Here is a 19,906-nt window from a genome sequence, read left to right on the forward strand (position 1 = left end):
CTCTTCACAAAAATGTACCTAAATCAATTTGGGAAAAAGGATTTTACTCACAAAAGACATAGGAATTAATTTTTCCAGTTAGAAATAGTAGGCCATGCATCAAATAACTATTTTCATCAGAAAAACAAACCCTCAAATGGAATATTGCATTTTGTAAGTTGTCTGCAGGTGGCTTGTTGTGAATGCACTCAAATATCAAGTCTATCAGGTTATGTAAACTGCGTTCTAATACTCAAAGTAGAAGGATTTGTCTTAATGTACAGGATATGAAAGTGATGCTATGAAAAGGATTCTTTCACGTTATCAAGCTCACTGTGACTGACAAATCACTGCCTATTACTGTGATTAAAAAGAGCATATGAAACATTGTTTTACATGAGGCCTACCTGTGCGCCTTCCTTTAAGCACCTCTGTTTGAACACCTCTCCTGTCCTTGATCCATACCACATATAGCCATTTGCGGATCTTTTCAGTGTCCATGTGAAAGAGAGTTATTGCGAGGATGGAACATTTGTTGACTTAAATAAAAACATTTAACACCCATGTAAAATGAAGGCCTGCAAAGCTTAAAGATTTAAGTCTAATAGCGTGAGATGAAAGTAGACAAACATCGGAGTGTGCGATATGAAGGTATAGTCAGTGGACATTCTGAACCTTGTTTGAGGTCAGTAGGTCACATGACCAAGGAGCTATTGAAATTGAACCTTTTGAGAAATTCATGTAAAACCATGTGAGATGAAAGTGTACAAACTAAATGGTGTGCAATGTGTAGGGCCACTGAGTGGACATTCTGAACCTTGTTTGAAGTCACCAGGTCACATGACCAATAAGCTTTGTTTACACTCCCTAACTAATTCAACTTGGAATACAATATACTGCTCACATTTCCACATGTTTATTAGCTTTGGAAAGTGAATTAATGTCCAAATCGTGGATATCAGACCTTTGCAATGTTGTGCGCAATTTCTTCAACATCATGACACTTTTTTGGATTCTGTGGCTCAAATGGTTTGAAAGCTATTGAGTTTTGAAAGCGCGAATATCCGTCGAATATCCAACTTCAACTGTCTTTACCTCGGTGCATTAAATAAGCTTTTAATTTGACTCGTCAAATAGCACAATTCTATTATAGAATGTTGTGTGTGCTGAATTTGCATGTGCAAGCCAAACACCACTACTACGATCAGTAGCACTGTCAAAGCTGTACAAAAAAAGTTTGCAAACAAGCACACATTGGCCACGAACGATGTGTTTACAATACCGCGTTGGTGAAAATAGACCAAATTATTAGGGTGAGGCACATGGGCTACTAACAGCTTACTATACAACATACACTTACTATTACTTTCTTAGCTACAGTATACATATCTACATTACAAGGGTTGGATTTGCACTAAAACATTTAATGTCAGCATAAGGCATTTACAAAATCTAGTAAAATTATTAGCCTCATATACATATTCTACTGGTATCATTTTTAAATTGAGGACATATTACATTTAAATATGTGAAGTGGTATAAGAGAGCATGTAATGTAAGTACACTAAGTATAACAGTTTCCTTGTTGCTATGGCTGTCCTTTGCCCTCAGTCCTCCGTTGTTTTTCTGCAAATGCTTCCTGTTGTTGTATCACACATCATCCCATACATTTGATCACGTACTGTAAAACTCCATAAACTGGAATCACGTTTCAGTTATTTATCTTGAATGTTATTGCACCTTATCTGTTCTGAAAAATACCATGCATGTTTTGTGTGAAAAAACAAAGCAATAAACGTCTCACTCTCTTTGAACTGGTATCTGACTGGTGTATACAGCCGCTAGTGAAAGTGTACACACCCCTTGCAGCCTTCACATTTTGCTGCGTTAAATTACATCTAAAAAGGGATTAAACTTGATTTTTTTCCCCTCTACCGATCTACATAACTTGCTCCACATTTTCAAAGTGAAAGAAAAATGATAGAACATTTTACAAATTGATCAAAAATGAAGATGCGTTTATTGTGTATGTCTTCACACCCCAGAGTTAACACTTGGTGGAAGCACCTTTGGCAGCCATTACAGTTGTGAATCATTTTGAATAAGATTCTACCAACCTCTTAAGGCAACATACTGTATATTCACTATATTTGTCAAAATTGCTCAAGCTCAGGAAATTTGGTTGGGAATCATTGAACAGATCATTGAACAGATTCACAGAACAGACTTATAAAACTCTGTCAAGTGGAGGTTAATGGGTATCTTGCCCCAACTGGTAAGGATAAGCCCCATCACTTCTAATTCCAATTTAGTATTGTTGGAGTAAGGAATAATAAAGGTAATTATTAACTAATTCAGAGCAATCATCTCTTCGACCGACTCATTAAAATGTGTAACCACAATTAGGTTGTTTCTCACAACTCTTTTTGTACTATCTTGTACCGAAAGAACGTGGCTTTATGAGGAAAGCCACCAAGTCATCAATGTGGGAATTTTATTATGCTCAAAACACCATTAATGGGAACCTTGACAGTGATTTGGCACATGGATCCTGCCATGACCTTAAACCCCTGGTGGCGATTGGACCTGTTTAATAACTTCAAAGTGTTCCCCACGACCAACAGAAAGAACATTCATTATTACAGCAGACTCAATGGAGCTGAGATCCGCATCATAGATACCCTGGATGACAACCATGACAACAACAATCCCAGGTGAACTATGGGACTATGAGTCCATAATAATGACATAACCTCAGATTGACTGTTTTACGCTTCTCTGTACAAATAGACTTTTAGATTTACTACATCTAGAAATGTGTACCATTTGTAAACATTATTGAATGGTTCACTGTATGTTTATTAAACATGTCACTTACTGCTGCTGCTGTTCTAAATCTTGTTTCTGTGTCATCCTGCAGGTGTGCTGTGCTCTCCTCTATCCCAGCTTCCAGTGTAACGGGATGGAGGGCCGAAACATCAACGTGGTCATTCCAGGAAGAAGTGAACTCCTGAGTCTGTGTGAGGTGGAGGTCTATGGGTCACCACTGGCCTGACAAATCCAGAGCATTTATTCCCATAACTTAATCTGAAGCACAGGATACAATTTTCTGGGCTCAACATACTTAGATCATTTATATTGTAGGTAACATTCTTTCTGTAAGATATTTTGACAGGAATATTACGGGCTATGTCTTTTTTATTCTCAAAACCAAGTAATTTAGTTAAGTCACATGCGCACCCACACGCACACGTACTCACGCATGCACACACATATACACACACACTTGGTGATGTATAAGAGTGTGGATTGCAATTGCACCAGGACCGTAGATGTAAGGAAACATTGAACTAATTTAATAATTGATCACTTAAATTTGGACACCTACCACAAATCTAAATGAATTTAGTCATCAACTGCAGTAACATATCTGATGTGGAGTATACATGGAGTGTACAAGTATACATGCAGTATGTTGCCTGGTTCCTGTAAATGCTCTTGAGATTCTATGTGTAGTAATGTTAACTACTCTGTTACATGTTTAACATGTGTAGATGTTTCCTGTTATTCCTTTCCATATCACTATATCCTGATCATTCAATTATACTGTATAGCTCCATAAATTGGAATCACGTTTTAGCTATTTGTCTCCAAGATTACTCAGCCTTATCTATTCTGATAATAGCACGTGCTACAAATGTACATGTAGAAAACAAAGATCACATGGTCATTAACTTGGTGACTGGTGTATAAATAACTGTCAGATTCAGCTTAGTCTACAGATCCTTTACCTACATCAACATCACATCAACATCAACAGTGACTTCATTATTTTGAGTGTGAAGGTAAGAGGATATGACAATCTAATAGTATTTGGAATTGCTTTATATTCTATTTGTCACGTCCTGACCAGTCAAAGGGGTTATTTGTTATTGTAGTTTGGTCAGGGTGTGGCAGGGGGTGTTTTTCTGTGTGTTTTGGGCATTCTATGTCCTTTTTTCTATGTGTTTGTATTTCTTTGTTTTGGCCTGGTATGGCTCTCAATCAGGGACAGCTGTACATCGTTGTCGCTGATTGGGAGCCATACTTAGGTAGCTTGTTTTCCTTTGGGTTTTGTGGGTGGTTATTTTCTGTTTAGTCATTTGTTACCTGACAGAACTGTTTGGCTGTTGTCTTTTGTTTATTTGTAAAGTGTTCTATTTTTCCATTAAATTACAAAGATGAGCACTAACCACACTTCGTCTACTCCATTCAACAGCCGTTTACAGAATCACCCACCTTCAGCGGACCAAGCAGCGTGGTAAGGAGGAGCAGAGGGTTCAGGACTCCTGGACTTGGGAAGAGATGCTGGAGAATACCGCCGCCCGGAGGAGATAGAGGCAGCGAAGGCAGAACGGCGTTTCTGGGAGGATTGGCTGGCACGGCAAGAGGAGGAGAGGCAGCCCCAAGATTTTATTTTGGGGGGGGGCACACGGGACGGTCGGCGGTGCCGAGGATGGAACCAGAGCCATTCGGGGTGAAGTTGGAGGTGAGCGAAGGGAGCGAAGCAGAGACAGTGAAGGAGTTGATGGGGAGATTGGAGGAGAGACGTATGAGAGAGCTGCTGTGTTGGCGCATGAGGCACGACATTCGCCCTACAGAGCGTGTCCTCGAATTGATGTCACCTGAGTCAGATCTCCATACTCGTCCTGAGGTGCGTGCTAGCCGTCTGGTGAAGACTGTGCCAGCCCCACGCACCAGGCCTCCTGTGCGCCTCCCCAGCCCTGCACGTCCTGTGCCTGCTCCCAGAGCCAGGCCTCCTGCATGTCTCCCCAGCCTGGTGAGTCCTGTGCCTGCGCCCAGAGCCAGGCCTCCTGCAAGTCTCCCCAGCCTGGTGAGTCCTGTGCCGGCGCCCAGAGCCAGGCCTCCTGCAAGTCTCCCCAGCCTGGTGAGTCCTGTGCCGGCGCCCAGAGCCAGGCCTCCTGCATGTCTCCCCAGCCTGGTGAGTCCTGTGCCGGCGCCCAGAGCCAGGCCTCCTGCATGTCTCCCCAGCCTGGTGAGTCCTGTGCCGGCGCCCAGAGCCAGGCCTCCTGCATGTCTCCCCAGCCTGGTGAGTCCTGTGCCGGCGCCCAGAGCCAGGCCTCCTGCATGTCTCCCCAGCCTGGTGAGTCCTGTGCCGGCGCCCAGAGCCAGGCCTCCTGCATGTCTCCCCAGCCTGGTGAGTCCTGTGCCGGCGCCCAGAGCCAGGCCTCCTGCATGTCTCCCCAGCCTGGTGAGTCCTGTGCCGGCGCCCAGAGCCAGGCCTCCTGCATGTCTCCCCAGCCTGGTGAGTCCTGTGCCGGCGCCCAGAGCCAGGCCTCCTGCATGTCTCCCCAGCCTGGTGAGTCCGGCGCAGCCAGAGCCGCCCGCCTATCCGGCGCAGCGGGACCCCGCTCTAGAGGCGCCACCTAAGTGGGGTGAGCCAGTGGTGGAGCGGGGTCTGTGTCCCGCTCCTGAGCCACCTCCGTAGGGGGGAGGATTGGGAAGGGGGGGGGGATGTAGCACAAGAACCGTCATTGACGGTGGCCACCCTCCCTTCCCTCCCTCTAGTTTGGGGTTATTGTTTTGTGAGTTTGTTTCAGGTGGATTTGGGGTCTGCACCTTTTTGGGGGGGGTGTACTGTCCTGACCAGTAAAAGGGGTTATTGTAGTTTGGTCAGGGGGTGTTTTTCTATGTGTTTGTATTTCTTTGTTTTGGCCTGGTATGGCTCTCAATCAGGGACAGCTGTACATCGTTGTCGCTGATTGGGAGCCATACTGAGGTAGCCTGTTTTCCTTTGGGTTTTGTGGGTGGTTATTTTCTGTTTAGTCATTTGTTACCTGACAGAACTGTTTGTCTGTCTTTTGTTTATTTGTAAAGTGTTCTTTTTCAATTAAATTACAAAGATGAGCACTAACCACACTTCGCCTTGGTCTACTCCATTCAACAGCCGTTACACTATTCTATTTTCTGTCTTACTACAACCTTATATCAACCATTGATTTACATAACAGTTATGGCGTAATAATTCAGCAGTGAATGGTATTGTAGATTTAATCAAACCTGACATTAATATTTTTTTGTGGTATTGTATTTTACACAATTAAACTACTTACAGTTGAAGTTTACATACACCTTAGCCAAATGCATTTAAACTCAGCTTTTCACAATTCCTGACATTTCATCCTAGTAAACATTCCCTGTCTTAGGTCAGTTAGGATCACCACTTTATTTTAAGAATGTGAAATGTCAGAATAATAGTGAGTAATTTATTTCAGCTTTTATTTCTTTCATCACATTCCCAGTGGGTCAGAAGCTTACATGCACTCAATTAGTATTTGCTAGCATTGCCTTTAAATTGTTTAACTTGGGTCAAATGTTTCGGGTAGCCTTCCACAAGCTTCGCACAATAAATTGGGTGAATGTTGGCCCATTCCTCCTGACAGCTGGTGTAACTGAGTCAGGTTTGTTGGCCTCCTTGCTCGCACACACTTTTCAGTTCCGCACACAAATTTTCTATGGGATTGAGGTCAGGGCTTTGTGATTGCCACTCCAATACCCTGACTTTGTTGTCCTTAAGCCATTTTGCCACAACTTTGGAAGTATGCTTGGGGTCCTTGTCCATTTGGAAGACCCATTTGCGACCAAGCTTTAACTTCCTGACATGTCTTGTTGCTTCAATATATCCACAATTTTCCTGCCTCATGATGTCATCTATTTTGTGAAGTGCACCAGTCCCTCCTGCAGCAAAGCACCCCCACAACAAGATGCTGCCACCCATACTTCACGGTTGGGATGGTGTTCTTCGGCTTGCAAGCATCCCCCTTTTTCCTCCAAACATGATTGTCATTATGGTCAAACAGTTCTATTTTTGTTTCATCAGACCAGAGGACATTTCTCAAAGTACAATCTTTGTCCCCATGTGCAGTAGCAAACCGTAATCTTTTTTTTATGGCGGTTTTGGAGCAGTGGCTTCTTCCTTGCTGAGTGGCCTCAGGTTATGTCGATATAGGACTCGTTTTACTGTGGATAAGATACTTTTGTACCTGTTTCCTCCAGCATCTTCAGAAGGTCCTTTGCTGTTTTGGGATTAATTCACACTTTTCGCACCAAAGTACGTTAATCTCTAGGAGACAGAACGCGTTTCCTTCCTGAGCGTTATGACAGCTGTGTGGTCCCATGGTGTTGATACTTGTGTACTATTGTTTGTACAGATGAACGTGTTACCTTCAGGCGTTTGGAAATTGCTCCCAAGGATGAACCAGAGTTGTGGAGGTATACAATTTGTTTTTTGAGGTCTTGGCTGAGTTTTGAGTTTCTCATGGTGTCAAGCAAAGACGCACTGAGTTTGAAGGTAGGCCTTGAACACATCCACAGGTACACCTCCAATTGACTCAAATAATGTAAATTAGCCTATCAGAAGCTTCTAAATCCATGACATCATTTTCTGGAATTTTCTAAGCAGTTTAAAGGCACCGTCAACTTAGTGTATGTAAACTTCTGACCCACTGGGATTATGATACAGTGAATAATAAGTTAAATAATCTGTAAACAATTGTTGGAAAAATTACTTGTGTCATGCACAAAGTAGATGTCCTAACCGACTTGCCAAAACTATAGTTTGTTAACAAGAAATTTGTGGAGTGGTTGAAAAACGAGTTTTAATGACTCCAACCTAAATGTATGTAAACTTCCGACTTCAACTGTATCTGTGAGGAAAGTCTATTTGCTCTTTTGTTTTATTATACATACCTACAAATATATAAAACAGGGAGCACTTCTTTGTAAAGAATATAAATGGTATCAAAGAACAAATGTAGGCTTATGCTGGTGTAATATGGGTCTGTTTATATGTTACTGCAATGTGAGCCATGTGTTTGAGCCCAACCTGGTCTCAGAACACCTCGTATTATTCTGTATGTAAATCCAAGAACTTCCATTTAGTTCACTTGGTTTGTTTTAACTTGTGGATGTCCATGACCCATTTCGTATGATATGTTACGAATTACAATTTCAATTATTTGTTATGAATTTGCCAAACCCATGATATTTTAGACATTTGCAAAAGGTAATATATATTATGAATTTGCAATCTGTACTACATGTTATGAATTTCAAAACGTAATTACAAATTTCAAAACGCACTATATGTAACGAATTTCCTAACCTTATATGTTATGAATTCCAGCTAGGTTGCTAACGTTAGCTAGCTGGCTAACGTTAGCTAGGTTAGGGGTTAGGGGTTAGAGTTAAGGTTAGGGTTAAGTTTTGGAGTTAGATTAAAGGGTTAATGTTAGGGCTAGGGGAAGGGTTAGTTGAAGGGTCACATATTTAAATTACTGTGCTATGTCTAGTCTATGAGAACAGGCTGCTGAGCAATGTTGTACCACCGAATCCAGACAGTCAATTAAGAACAAATTCTTATTTACAATGACAGCCTACCAAAAAGCAAAAGGCCCCCTGTGGGGACGAGGGCTGGGATTAAAAATAAAAACATAAAATAACAATATAAGACAAACACATCACAACAAGAGAGACAACACAACACTACATAAAGAGAGACCTAAAACAACAACATAGCATGGCAGCAACACATGACAACACAGCATGGTAGGAACACAACATGACAACAACATGGTAGCAACACAACATGGCAGCAGCACAACATGGTACCAGCACAAAACATGGTACAAACATTATTGGGCACAGACAACAGCACAAAGGGCAAGAAGGTAGAGACAACAATACATCACACAAAGCAGCTACAACTGTCAGTAAGTGTCCATGATCAAGTCTTTGAATGAAGTACAGGCACATTGCAGATTCAGACAACGTTCATCCATGTCTATGGACATCGGGAGATAATGTGGAAACCGACCACTAGGAGCAGCAGTGAGCGCTGTTACCTTCAATTAGCGTTCAGTTTTGCTTGGGAAAGGTGGGTAGAGACCGCAGATAGGCATAAGCATCTGCCTCTAATTGGCCAAAGGTTGCAAGTTCAAATCCAGTGAGAGAAAGCTGTTTTTGAGCTTTATGTGTGAAGTCTATCCCAAACCTTATCCCTTACTTGAACCATTCTGAGTTAATGACTAACCTTAAGATTTTGGAGTTAATGCCTAAACTTTACCCTACCCTTAAAAATTCTGAGTTAATGCCTACATTTTGCCTTAAAACACTTCAAAATGTTACGTTTGCAACAACTTAAAAATTTGATGATTGAGAAACATGGATGAACGTCTAATTCTGACGTGAGACTGTGAAACTTAGTTGTCTGAATCTGCAATGTGCCTGTACCTCTGTCTATCATGCCACAGTATCGGTACATTGGCTTTTTCTTTCCACTCCAGGAGGATGAGACAGGACATGTTCTTCCTCTTGCTGACTCTCCTAGTAACACCATCTGGTGCCATTGTTCCAAGTAAACACTTCCTTTTGTTGTTATCTCTAGATATATGATGCCCTTTAGATTGGCAGGTCTTTTTGTCATTTAGAAAATTATAACCACACGTTATTCTGTCTCATATGCACCATTAAAATGCTCCCCTGCAGTCAAACAATTTTATCCTCCTGCAGAAAATCTTGCCTTGTGGGGAAAAGCTACCCAGTCAGACCTCGTCGATAACCCATATAACGGTTGGAGTCATGCCTCTAATGCCATTGATGGGAACAGCGATTCAGATTTTTATCATGGGTCTTGCACTCACACTGACAGCCAGACTAACCCCTGGTGGAGAGTGGACCTGCTTGATACCTACATAGTCACCTCCGTCACCATCACCAACAGAGGGGACTGCTGCCATACAAATATCAACGGCGCTGAAGTTCGCATCGGGAAATCCTTACGGGATAATGGCATTCACAACACACTGTAAGATCACAAAAACGTTAAATTTTTTAAATTAAAATATTATTGCGATTGTATGTAAAACTCACTCTCACTCATTCTCTCTCATTCTCTCTCACTCTCTTCTAGAGCTGGGGTGATTTCCTCCATTCCAGCAGGTAGATCTCTCACTCTGAGTTGGAACAAAGGTATTGAAGGACGTTATGTGGCTGTGGTTCTACCAAAGACAAGCACTCTAGTACTCTGCGAAGTGGAGGTTTATGGGTACCTCGCCCCAACTGGTAAGGATAAGTAAGACTATCACTCTTATAGGTTATTATTATAATTACAAGTAATCAATATTCAGAGCATTTGTTTAACATCTACTTGAAAATATAGCAAAGATTGGTAACATTTGCCTGGTGGCACCTATAGCCATGCTGAAATCCCTACAACTCTTTTGCCCTGTTCTATCCAGGAAAGAATGTGGCTCTACGGGGAAAAGCCACCCAGTCGTCATTGCATGGGTTTGGGTTTGCTTACAATGCCATTGATGGGAACCGTGACAGTGCTATGGAACATGGCTCCTGCACTCACACTTCTGGTGACCTTAACCCCTGGTGGCGATTGGACCTGCTTAATATCTCCAAAGTGTTCTCCATCACCATCACCAACAGAAATAATCTTTCTTATTCCAGCAGACTGAATGGTGCTGAGATCCGTATCGGAGACTCCTTGGAAGACAACAATGGCAACAACAATCCCAGGTAAATCTCGGAAACCCAGAACTAAAATCTTGCGTACAGTAATTGCGTCAGATGCTCAATTAGGTTTTAAGAGGAGATTTATGGAAAATATTCTGGTGAGACTAGCAAAGGCTCCATCCCCCTGATCGGAAAGCCTCAGCCTAGTCCCCCCACTTCTGAAAACCTTTAGCTTGAAATAATGTTTTGAAATCGTCGCTTGAAATCCCCCCACCACCTTAACCCAACCACCTTAACCCAACCACCTTAATCCAACCACCTTAACCCAACCACCTTAACCCAACCACCTTAACCCAATCACCTTAACCCAACCACCTTAACCCAATCACCTTAACCCAACCACCTTAACCCAACCCTGATACGTCCAAATAAACAGTGACAGAAAACCAAAGCAGCGGATATACCGTTGCTCATTAGTTGTCGTATCCTGGACTCTTATGACAGACATTACAATACCTTATGTTACGTAGTCTGTTCGCGAGAGATTAATCCCAGGTGAACTATGCGACTATCAGTCCATACTAACGATATAACCTCGGACTGTTTTACGTTACTCTGTGCACACTGACTTTTAGATATACTACATCAAGTAATGTGTACAATTTTCAATATCATTGACATGGCTCGCTGTACATCCACAAGGGGCTGTGTAAGATGTGGCACTTACTGTTTGTTACTGCTGTACTAAATCCGTTTCTGTTTCATCCTGCAGGTGTGCTGTGATCTCCTCTATTCCAGCGGGTTTTTCCAGCACCTTCCAGTGTAATGGAATGGAGGGTCGACATGTCAACGTGGTCATTCCAGGAAGGAAGGAGTACCTGAGTCTGTGTGAGGTGGAGGTCTATGGGTCACCACTGGACTGACAGATCCAGAGCACCTATTCCTAAAACTGAATGTGAAGTGCAGGACACACTGTTTTGTGGGCTTAATGTACTTAGATAACTTATATGTAGGTAACATTCTTTCTATAAGGAAAAGCCATGTTTAAATTCATTAACAGTTTAGCTTTTTAATTTCACATGGTAAATATGGTTATATTGAGTACATTCATTTAGATCTGTTTTATTGAAACTGTACATACTGTAACGGCTCCTAACATTGTACCGTATTGTGTGTTAATGTATTTGGAGAAGATAAAGTGTAACACAACACCTACGTTTCAGAATCATTTCTTAATGTCATCTAGAAAGCAATGATCAAATAAATTTTGATAGGAATATTATGGCCTGTGTTATGTCTATTCACGTGGGTTTCATAACCACGTCAGATGGGAATCAGTGACAAACAATCTCAATCTAATCCATTTTAAATTCAGGCTGTAACACAACAAAATGTGTGAATACTTTCTAAAGGCACAGTACTTTGTATCCCTAATTTGCACAAGTGTTTCCATTATTTTGGCGGTTACCTATACAAAACACCTTAATGAAACCAGTCATAACAGCTTTATAAGTGATGCAGTGGCATTCATAACAACAGTCATAACACATTTATTCAACATAATTCGTAAGACATTTTCTGAATAAAAGACCCCTCGAATAGCTCTTTATTTATCAGTTCACAGAAATGAATGTATATACTGTAACAGTACCCAACCCCTTGACACACTATTCACGCAACAGTCTGGGAGCACCGGGTAAGCCTCAGAGCATTGCCCAGGTAGCAGTGAAGGGGTTTATATGCCTTGCTCAAGGCCATAATGACAGTAAGGCAAGTGTGTCAAAATCAACTCCTGGAGCATGTGTCTAATGATTTTTGTTATTACTTTGTTAAACACCTAGACAACCAGGTGAGTGGAGTTCCTAACTAATCAATTATTTTAATTGATTAATAAAGGAAGGCCCTAAAACCCGCAGACACTCTGCCCTCCAGGAATTGGGTTTAACACCCCTGCTTTAGGGGTAGCAGTCAGACCTGGGTGTAAATAGTACATGTGAAATGATTGAGCTTGCCTGGCACAGTGGAACCATTGGAATAGTCCCAAAAGTGCAAACCCTGAAAGATTTCAAATGCTATTTGATCTCAGGTCTGGAAGGCACCAGAGCAATTGATGTTATTGTAATGTGTTGAGTAACCTTGACCAAGACATGAGAACTTGCATTAGCTCCACAAGCTAATGCCCTGGCTTTAGCTCAGAGGCATTGTGGTGTGCAGGACTAACCCAGTCAGTAAGATCAACAACCATCCAGCTCACTTCCACTAGATTTTTCTACTACAATAACTTGTAATGAATATTTCTATATTTTTAAGGTTCTTGATGTTGAACAAATGTTTTATGAAGGTTATTATGAATGAAACTGCAACATTGACGAAAGGGTCATGAACGGTTTCATAAAGGTGTTATGAACGCATTATGTTTATCCCCTTCATATAAAGCGTAACCGTTATAATGAAGTGTTTCACAGATATTTCAGAACAGGAATGAATGTGGTGATGAAAGGAAAGGCCACCCAGTCATCATGGTATGGGTTTTGAGTTTGCTAACAATGCCATCGATGGGAACTGAAATGGTTTTTATGGCGATTGTTCCTGCACCCACACCAAAGCGACTGGACCTCCTGAACACCTCAAAGTGTTCTCCGTCATCATCACTAACACAGTGGACAGTGTTCACAACAGACTGAATGGAGCTGCGATCCGCATCGGAGACTCTCTGGACAACAACAATGGCAACAACAATCCCAGGGGAACAAAAGTGTAAAGCCCTTTACACAGAGGGTTCTACACTGAACCTAAAAGAGTTATACCAGGAACCAATAAGCGTTCTAACTGACTAGATTTGCTACAGTCGGTAAAGTCTAAAATTGGTTAGTGCTAAAGTGTGTAATTCACATATGACAGGGTGCAAATAGTGTCATAGATACCTTTGCTGCAGTAACTTATCAGTGTGTTTGATTGTGCAGGTGTGCTGTGATCTCCCCTATACCTGGGGGCTTCTCCAGCACCTTCCAGTGTAACGGGATGGAGGGTCGAAACATCAACGTGGTCATTCCAGGAAGAAGTGAACTCCTGAGTCTGTGTGAGGTGGAGGTCTATGGGTCACCACTGGACTGGCAGATCCAGAGCACCTATTACCAATCATGTAATCTAGACCACAGGATACACTGTTTTCTGGACTTGAAATATTGTGTATATTGTAGGTAACATTCTCTATGTGTATGAAAAATCCATGTTTAAATTCATTGACAGTTTAGTTTTTTATTTCACTCCGTAAATATTGTTATATTGAGTACATTAATTTAGCTATGTTTTCTTAAAAGTGTACATACTGCAATTGCTCCTATCATTGTGCTATTGTATGTACGTGGAGAAGATAAAAGTGTAACACAACACCTACGTTTCAGAAGCATTTCTTCATGCGTTCTAGAAAACAATGATCAATGGCATTTTAATAGGAATATTATGGCATATGTGTTATGGGTTTCATAACCACGTCTGTGTAATAATTCAATGATGAGACGGGAGACAGGAATCAGTTCAACCATTTATCTAGAACATGCACATCTCATACAAAACATACACACACACACACACACACACACACACACACACACACACACACACTTGGTTATGTAATAATGTGCTTTGCAATTGCACCAGGCCTGCAGATGTAAGGAAACATTTAAGTATTTTATTTTGTCATTTTTTTCAGAGGGGGGGTTACCGGCACAAAGCAACGAAAGTAACAAAAGTCTAAGTAAATGTATATATATAATTGGTTTTTATGTGTGGGGCTTTGGCTGCGATTATTCTTTACAGTCTACTGTATTTTTCCAGGCCTCAATTGCTACAAGGTCTCACATCAGAATTAGACGTTCATCCATGTTTCTTAAACATAAAATGTTGTTCCAAACATCACATTTCGAAGTGTTTAAGGTTAAGTTTAGGGATTAACTCCAAATTTCTAGGGTTAGGCATTAACTCTGAATGGTTAAGGTAAAGGTTTAGTATAGGCTTAACACAAAAAAAATATAAAAACCAACTTTCTATCACTAGATATGAACATGCAACCTTTGGAATCAGATGCGTATGCCCATTCACCATCCCCATCCACAATGCTCTAGCAAAACTGAAATCTACTTCAAGATAACGCTCACGTTTGCCCCATAATGGTCGGTTCCCACATCTCCCGATGTCAAATGCTGACTTGTATCACTGGTGACCTGGCTGCTCAATTGTTCCCTGACTGGCACCATTCATTCTCACTGTAGATAATTCTAATGTTATAACTTGTAATAGTAACTGAATCCACGGGTTAAATGGGAGAGAGTGACCTGGTTGTCATCTTAGAGTCCAACAACTAAAAATTCAGCAGTGCTGGCTGCCAGCAGTAACCTTCTCTGATTGATTGAGACATTCAAGGGGTTAAGTAACATAATAAATGCAAAAAAAGAATCATTAATTTGCAAAAAGAAAGCCACGCATTTCAATGCATTCCACCGGAATCAGATATGATTTTTAGACACTTTAAGTTGGAGACCTACTACAAATCTAATTGAATTTAGTCATCATGTAAGGAAGATGCAGCGAGTCATGAATGCAGGTGGTGAGTTTAATAAGAACAAACATAGCGTTGATACAGGAACAAGAGTCGCGCCTAAACACAACACAGCAACAATACTGCCTAATGGGTGACAACAACGGAGTGCTAGATAAAGGGGAGTAACCAGGGAAGTGATGAAGTTCATGTGTGCCTAATGATGAGGCGCAGGTGTGCGTAATGATGGGTTGCCAGGACCGGTGGTTAGTAGACCGGCGACGTCGAGCGCCGGAGAGAGGGAGGGAGCAGGAGTAGACGTGAAACATCAACTGCAGTAGAATATCTGAAGTGGAATAAAATGAAGAGTTTATTTCCAAAACACTATATTTTTCACATTTGTGCTTTTTCACTAGAAAGTATTTCTTATGGGTACCTTCATGTGTGTGTAAAATATTACTGTTCTCAGATATTTTATTCATAGATTTAAGATGTGTATTAAAATGTGTCGTTTTGTAAAACGCTACATATCCATTATTTAGCTGGAATGGAATGCTTGTATGCTGTATATTTGACTGTGATATGTGGTTCTCTTACCTAGCTATCTTAATATCAAATCACTAACTGTAAGTCACTGGATAAGAGCATCTGCTAAATGACTAAGGTCGAATGTAAATGTCTTACATACAGATCTCATATTACTGTACTGATTCATAACAAAAAAAATGAGTTATTTGTTTTGTTACATTTGACTGTATAAAACCTAGCAGTACTACTTATTTCTCTGAGTGAGGCAATTTGCAAAAAAAAAACATGATTATTTGTCTCTCTGATATCCCGTGTTGCTCAGTTGGTAGAGCATGGTGCTTGCAAGGTCATGGGTTCAATTCCCACAAGGAACCAGTATGAAAGAAAAGTATGAAAATGTATGGACTTATGAGCTCTGGGTGAGAGCGTCTGCTAAACAACTAAAATGTAAATGAAACCATCAAGTAATATATTTCAAATAAATACTTGTCTATTGAACAACCCCATGCATTGATTAGATAGTGAAAAAAGACTATTCTCTTTGAGAATTTGAGAATTTCTGGAAACAATAGAACACTATGAAAAATCTGGGAAATCAGGCCTGGTATTCATAGCTGACTTTGAAAAGGCTTTTGATAAAGTCACCCCTAAAGCCAACTCCTCCTTTGGTCGTCTCTCCTTCCAGTTCTCTGCTGCCAATGACTGGAACGAACTACAAAAATCTCTGAAACTGGAAACACTTATCTCCCTCACTAGCTTTAAGCACCAGCTATCAGAGCAGCTCCCAGATCACTGCACCTGTACATAGCCCATCTATAATTTAGCCCAAACTACTACCTCTTCCCCTACTGTATTTATTTATTTTATTTATTTTGCTCCTTTGCACCATATTATTTATATTTTAACTTTTAACTTTCTTCAAATAACAAATCTACCATTCCAGTGTTTTACTTGCTATACTTTATTTACTTTGCCACCATGGCCTTTTTTGCCTTTACCTTCCTTATCTCACATCATTTGCTCACATTGTATATAGTCTTATTTTTTTCTACTGCATCATTGATTGTATGTTGTTTTACTCCATGTGTAACTCTGTGTTTTTGTATGTTGTCGAACTGCTTTGCTTTATCTTGGCCAGGTCGCAATTGTAAATGAGAACTTGTTCTCAACTTGCCTACCTGGTTAAATAAAGGTGAAATAAATAAAATAAATAAAATAAAAAGTACGACTGGAATTTATATATAAATGCCTGGAATATTTCAATTTTAGAAAATCTCTTATACAATGGGTTAAAGTTATGTATAGTAACCCTAGGTGTAAAATAGTCAAAAATTGCTATTTCTCAGAAAGTATTGAACTGTCAAGAGGAGAAAAACAAGGTTCTCCACTATCCGCATATCTATTTATTATGGCCATTGAAATGTTAGCTATTGAAACCAGATCCAACAATGATATCAAGGGGCTAAAAATCCAGAGCTTAAAAACAAAGGTGTATGCTGATAATACATGTTTTATTTTACATCCACAATTTGGATCCCTCCATAGTCTCATAGAGGATCTAGATCATTTTTCTAACCTCTCTGGATTACAACCAAATTATGATACATGTAGTACATTATGTATTGGGTCACAAAAAAATACAACTTTTACATTACTGTGTAGTTTACCAACACAATGGTTCGATGGTGAAGTGGACATACCCGGTATTCATATCACGAAAGAAAGAAAGGATCTCACTACAATACATTTCTTATAGAACGTTAGCAAATATAGATAAGCTCTTGCTACCATGGAAAGGAAAAAACCTGTCTATTTGTGAAAAATTCACCCTGATTATCTCTTTAGTCATATCCTAGTTTACCAATTTGTTTATGGCCCTGCCTACACCTAACGACCTGTTTTTTTTAATAATTAGAGGAAAATATATTAAATTGTATTTGGCATGGAAACCAGACATTTTTTTTACGGGTCTATTTATGTAAGGAATTAGAATTTGGAGGAGAGTAATTATTAAATATTAAAGTGTTATACCTCTCACTAAAGGCTTCAGTTATACAAAAGTTATATTAAATCCAAACTGGTTCTCTAGCAAATTAGTATGAATGGCTCAGCCATGTTCAAGAATGGCCTGTTTCCCTTTATTCAGATTAGAACCTCTCACTTTTGGTTATTTGAAAATGAAATAATCTCCAAAATATCTCTATTTTGGAAAATATGTTTAAAAACAGTATAATCTTTGTAAATTATATCATAAATAGGACTGGTGAAGTTATGTCACACATGCAGCTAACAAAAATATATGGAAATGTCTGCTCTATCCAATATTACAACCAACTAATTGCAGCATTACCGCAAAAATGGAAAAGGCAAATGGAAGGGGGAGAACGTAAGGAAGTTGTCTGTCGGTCCAGCATTAAGGACCAAAATTGGTTAATAAAGAAAATTGTGATAAATAAAAAAGTGTACCAGTTTCATTTAAGGACCAAAACATTTACAGCTGTGCCATACAGATTGCAAAATAGTTGTGAAGAGATTTCCGATGTACCGATTCCATGGTACATGGTTTATAAACTGATGCAAAAAGCGGTGCCGGATTCAACATTTTGAGTTTTTCAATTTAAATTATTATATGAAATTCTTGCAACCAATAGAATGTTATATATATGAGGAAACAACCATCCCAGCTCTACAGATTTGGCTGATCATTTGTTTTGGTACAGTCCATATGTAGCATGTTTTTGGTCGCAGGTTCAGGACTGGCTGAAGAATTGCAACATTTACCTGGAGTTAACTCTGCAAAATAGGACTGCTGGGTGATTTGAAAAGTCATAGTCAATCGATCAATAATATAATAATACTCTTAGCAATTTTTTTATCTTTAACTTACAATCTGTAGAAACTATGAGAATAGAAAGGTTCAGAACTTTAAAAAAAACATCATAGCACAGTTTAAAAATATATGGCAAATAGAAATCAAAACTGGATTATGGTCAGAGATACACTACCGTTCAAAAGTTTGGGGTCACTTTCACTTAGAAATGTCCTTGTTTTTGAAGAAATGCACATTTTTTGTCTATTAAAATAACAGAAAATGTATCAGAAATACAGTGTAGAAATTGTTAATGTTGTAAATGACTATTGCAGCTGGAAATTGCAGATTTTTTATGGAATATCTACATAGGGGTACAGAGGCCCATTATCAGCAACCATCGCTCCTGTGTTCAAATGCCATATTGTGTTAGCTAATCCAAGTTCATCATTTTAAAAGGCTAATTGATCATTACAAGACCTTTTTGCAATTATGTTAGCACAGTTGAAAACTGTTGTTCTGATTAAAGAAGCAATAAAACTGGCCTTCTTTAGACTAGTTGAGTATCTGGAGCATCAGCATTTGTGGGTTCGATTACAGGATCAAAATGGCCAGAAACAAAGAACTTTCTTCTGAAACTCGTGAAGGTTATTCCATGCGAGAAATTGCCAAGAAACTGAAGATCTCGTACAACGCTGTGTACTACTCCCTTCAAAGAACAGCGCAAACTGGCCCTAACCAGAATAGAAAGAGGAGTGGGAGGCCCCGGTGCACACAACTGAGCAAGAGGACAAGTACATTTGAGTGTCTAGTTTGAGAAACAGAAGCTTCACAAGTCCTCACCTGGCAGCTTGATTAAATAGTACCCGCAAAACACCAATCTCAATGTCAACAGTGAAGAGGCGACTCCGGGATGCTGGCCTATTGATCACACTCCAGAGGTTTTCAATTGGGTTCAGGTCTGGAGATTGGGCTGGTCATGACAGGGTCTTGAGCTGGTGGTCCTCCATCCACACCTTGATTGACCTGGCTGTGTGGCATGGAGCATTGTCCTGCTGGAAAAACCAATCCTCAGAGTTCGGGAACATTGTCAGAGCCGAAGGAAGCAAGTTTTCTTCCAGGACAACCTTGTACGTGGCTTGATTCATGCGTCCTTCACAAAGACAAATCTGCCCGATTCCAGCCTTGCTGAAGCACCCCCAGGTCATCAACGATTCTCCACCAAATTTCACAGTGGGTGTGAGACCTGGAGAGGCCTTCAAGCCACAGTGTCTCACACCCACTGTGAAATTGTATATTTGTATATTTTCTTAAGGAATGTAGTGAAATAAAACTAATCAAACATTTAAATAGTAAAGTAAAATACGGATACTCCAAAAAAACGACTTCAGTAGTACTTTAAAGTATTTTTACTTAAGTACTTTACACCACTGGTTTTATGGGAATATGCATTTAGATCTTCCTAGTTATGCACAATGTTGTTTTGAAGTACAGTGTTGTTTTGAATTATGCATATTGTCAGTGAGCAA

General features: G+C 40.2%; 1 protein-coding gene and 1 pseudogene across 1 annotated transcript; both read left to right on the plus strand.

The window, feature by feature from the left end:
* The first annotated feature begins 3,773 nt into the window (after positions 1–3,773).
* Positions 3,774–11,426, plus strand: LOC115179227 (fucolectin-6-like). The gene is made up of 6 exons (XM_029740621.1): positions 3,774–3,824; positions 9,324–9,394; positions 9,550–9,844; positions 9,950–10,101; positions 10,278–10,566; positions 11,276–11,426. The coding sequence occupies exons 2-6, from the start codon at positions 9,328–9,330 to the stop codon at positions 11,424–11,426; spliced, it is 954 nt and encodes a 317-aa protein (XP_029596481.1). The 5' UTR covers positions 3,774–3,824; positions 9,324–9,327.
* A 1,558-nt stretch (positions 11,427–12,984) lies between these two features.
* Positions 12,985–13,707, plus strand: LOC115165601 (fucolectin-7-like; annotated as a pseudogene).
* The last annotated feature ends 6,199 nt before the right edge of the window (positions 13,708–19,906 follow it).

The sequence above is a fragment of the Salmo trutta genome, chromosome 3, assembly GCF_901001165.1.
Source record: "Salmo trutta chromosome 3, fSalTru1.1, whole genome shotgun sequence".
NCBI classification, from domain to species: domain Eukaryota; kingdom Metazoa; phylum Chordata; class Actinopteri; order Salmoniformes; family Salmonidae; genus Salmo; species Salmo trutta.

What these genes read in the sequence shown, in the direction of transcription:
- LOC115179227 (XM_029740621.1), top strand. Translation starts at nt 9,328, where the DNA reads ATGAGACAGGACATGTTCTTCCTCTTGCTGACTCTCCTAGTAACACCA. An exon ending in ATCTGGTGCCATTGTTCCAA is followed by an intron (nt 9,395 to 9,549) that starts GTAAACACTTCC and finishes ATCCTCCTGCAG; the next exon opens with AAAATCTTGCCTTGTGGGGA. An exon ending in TGGGTACCTCGCCCCAACTG is followed by an intron (nt 10,102 to 10,277) that starts GTAAGGATAAGT and finishes TGTTCTATCCAG; the next exon opens with GAAAGAATGTGGCTCTACGG.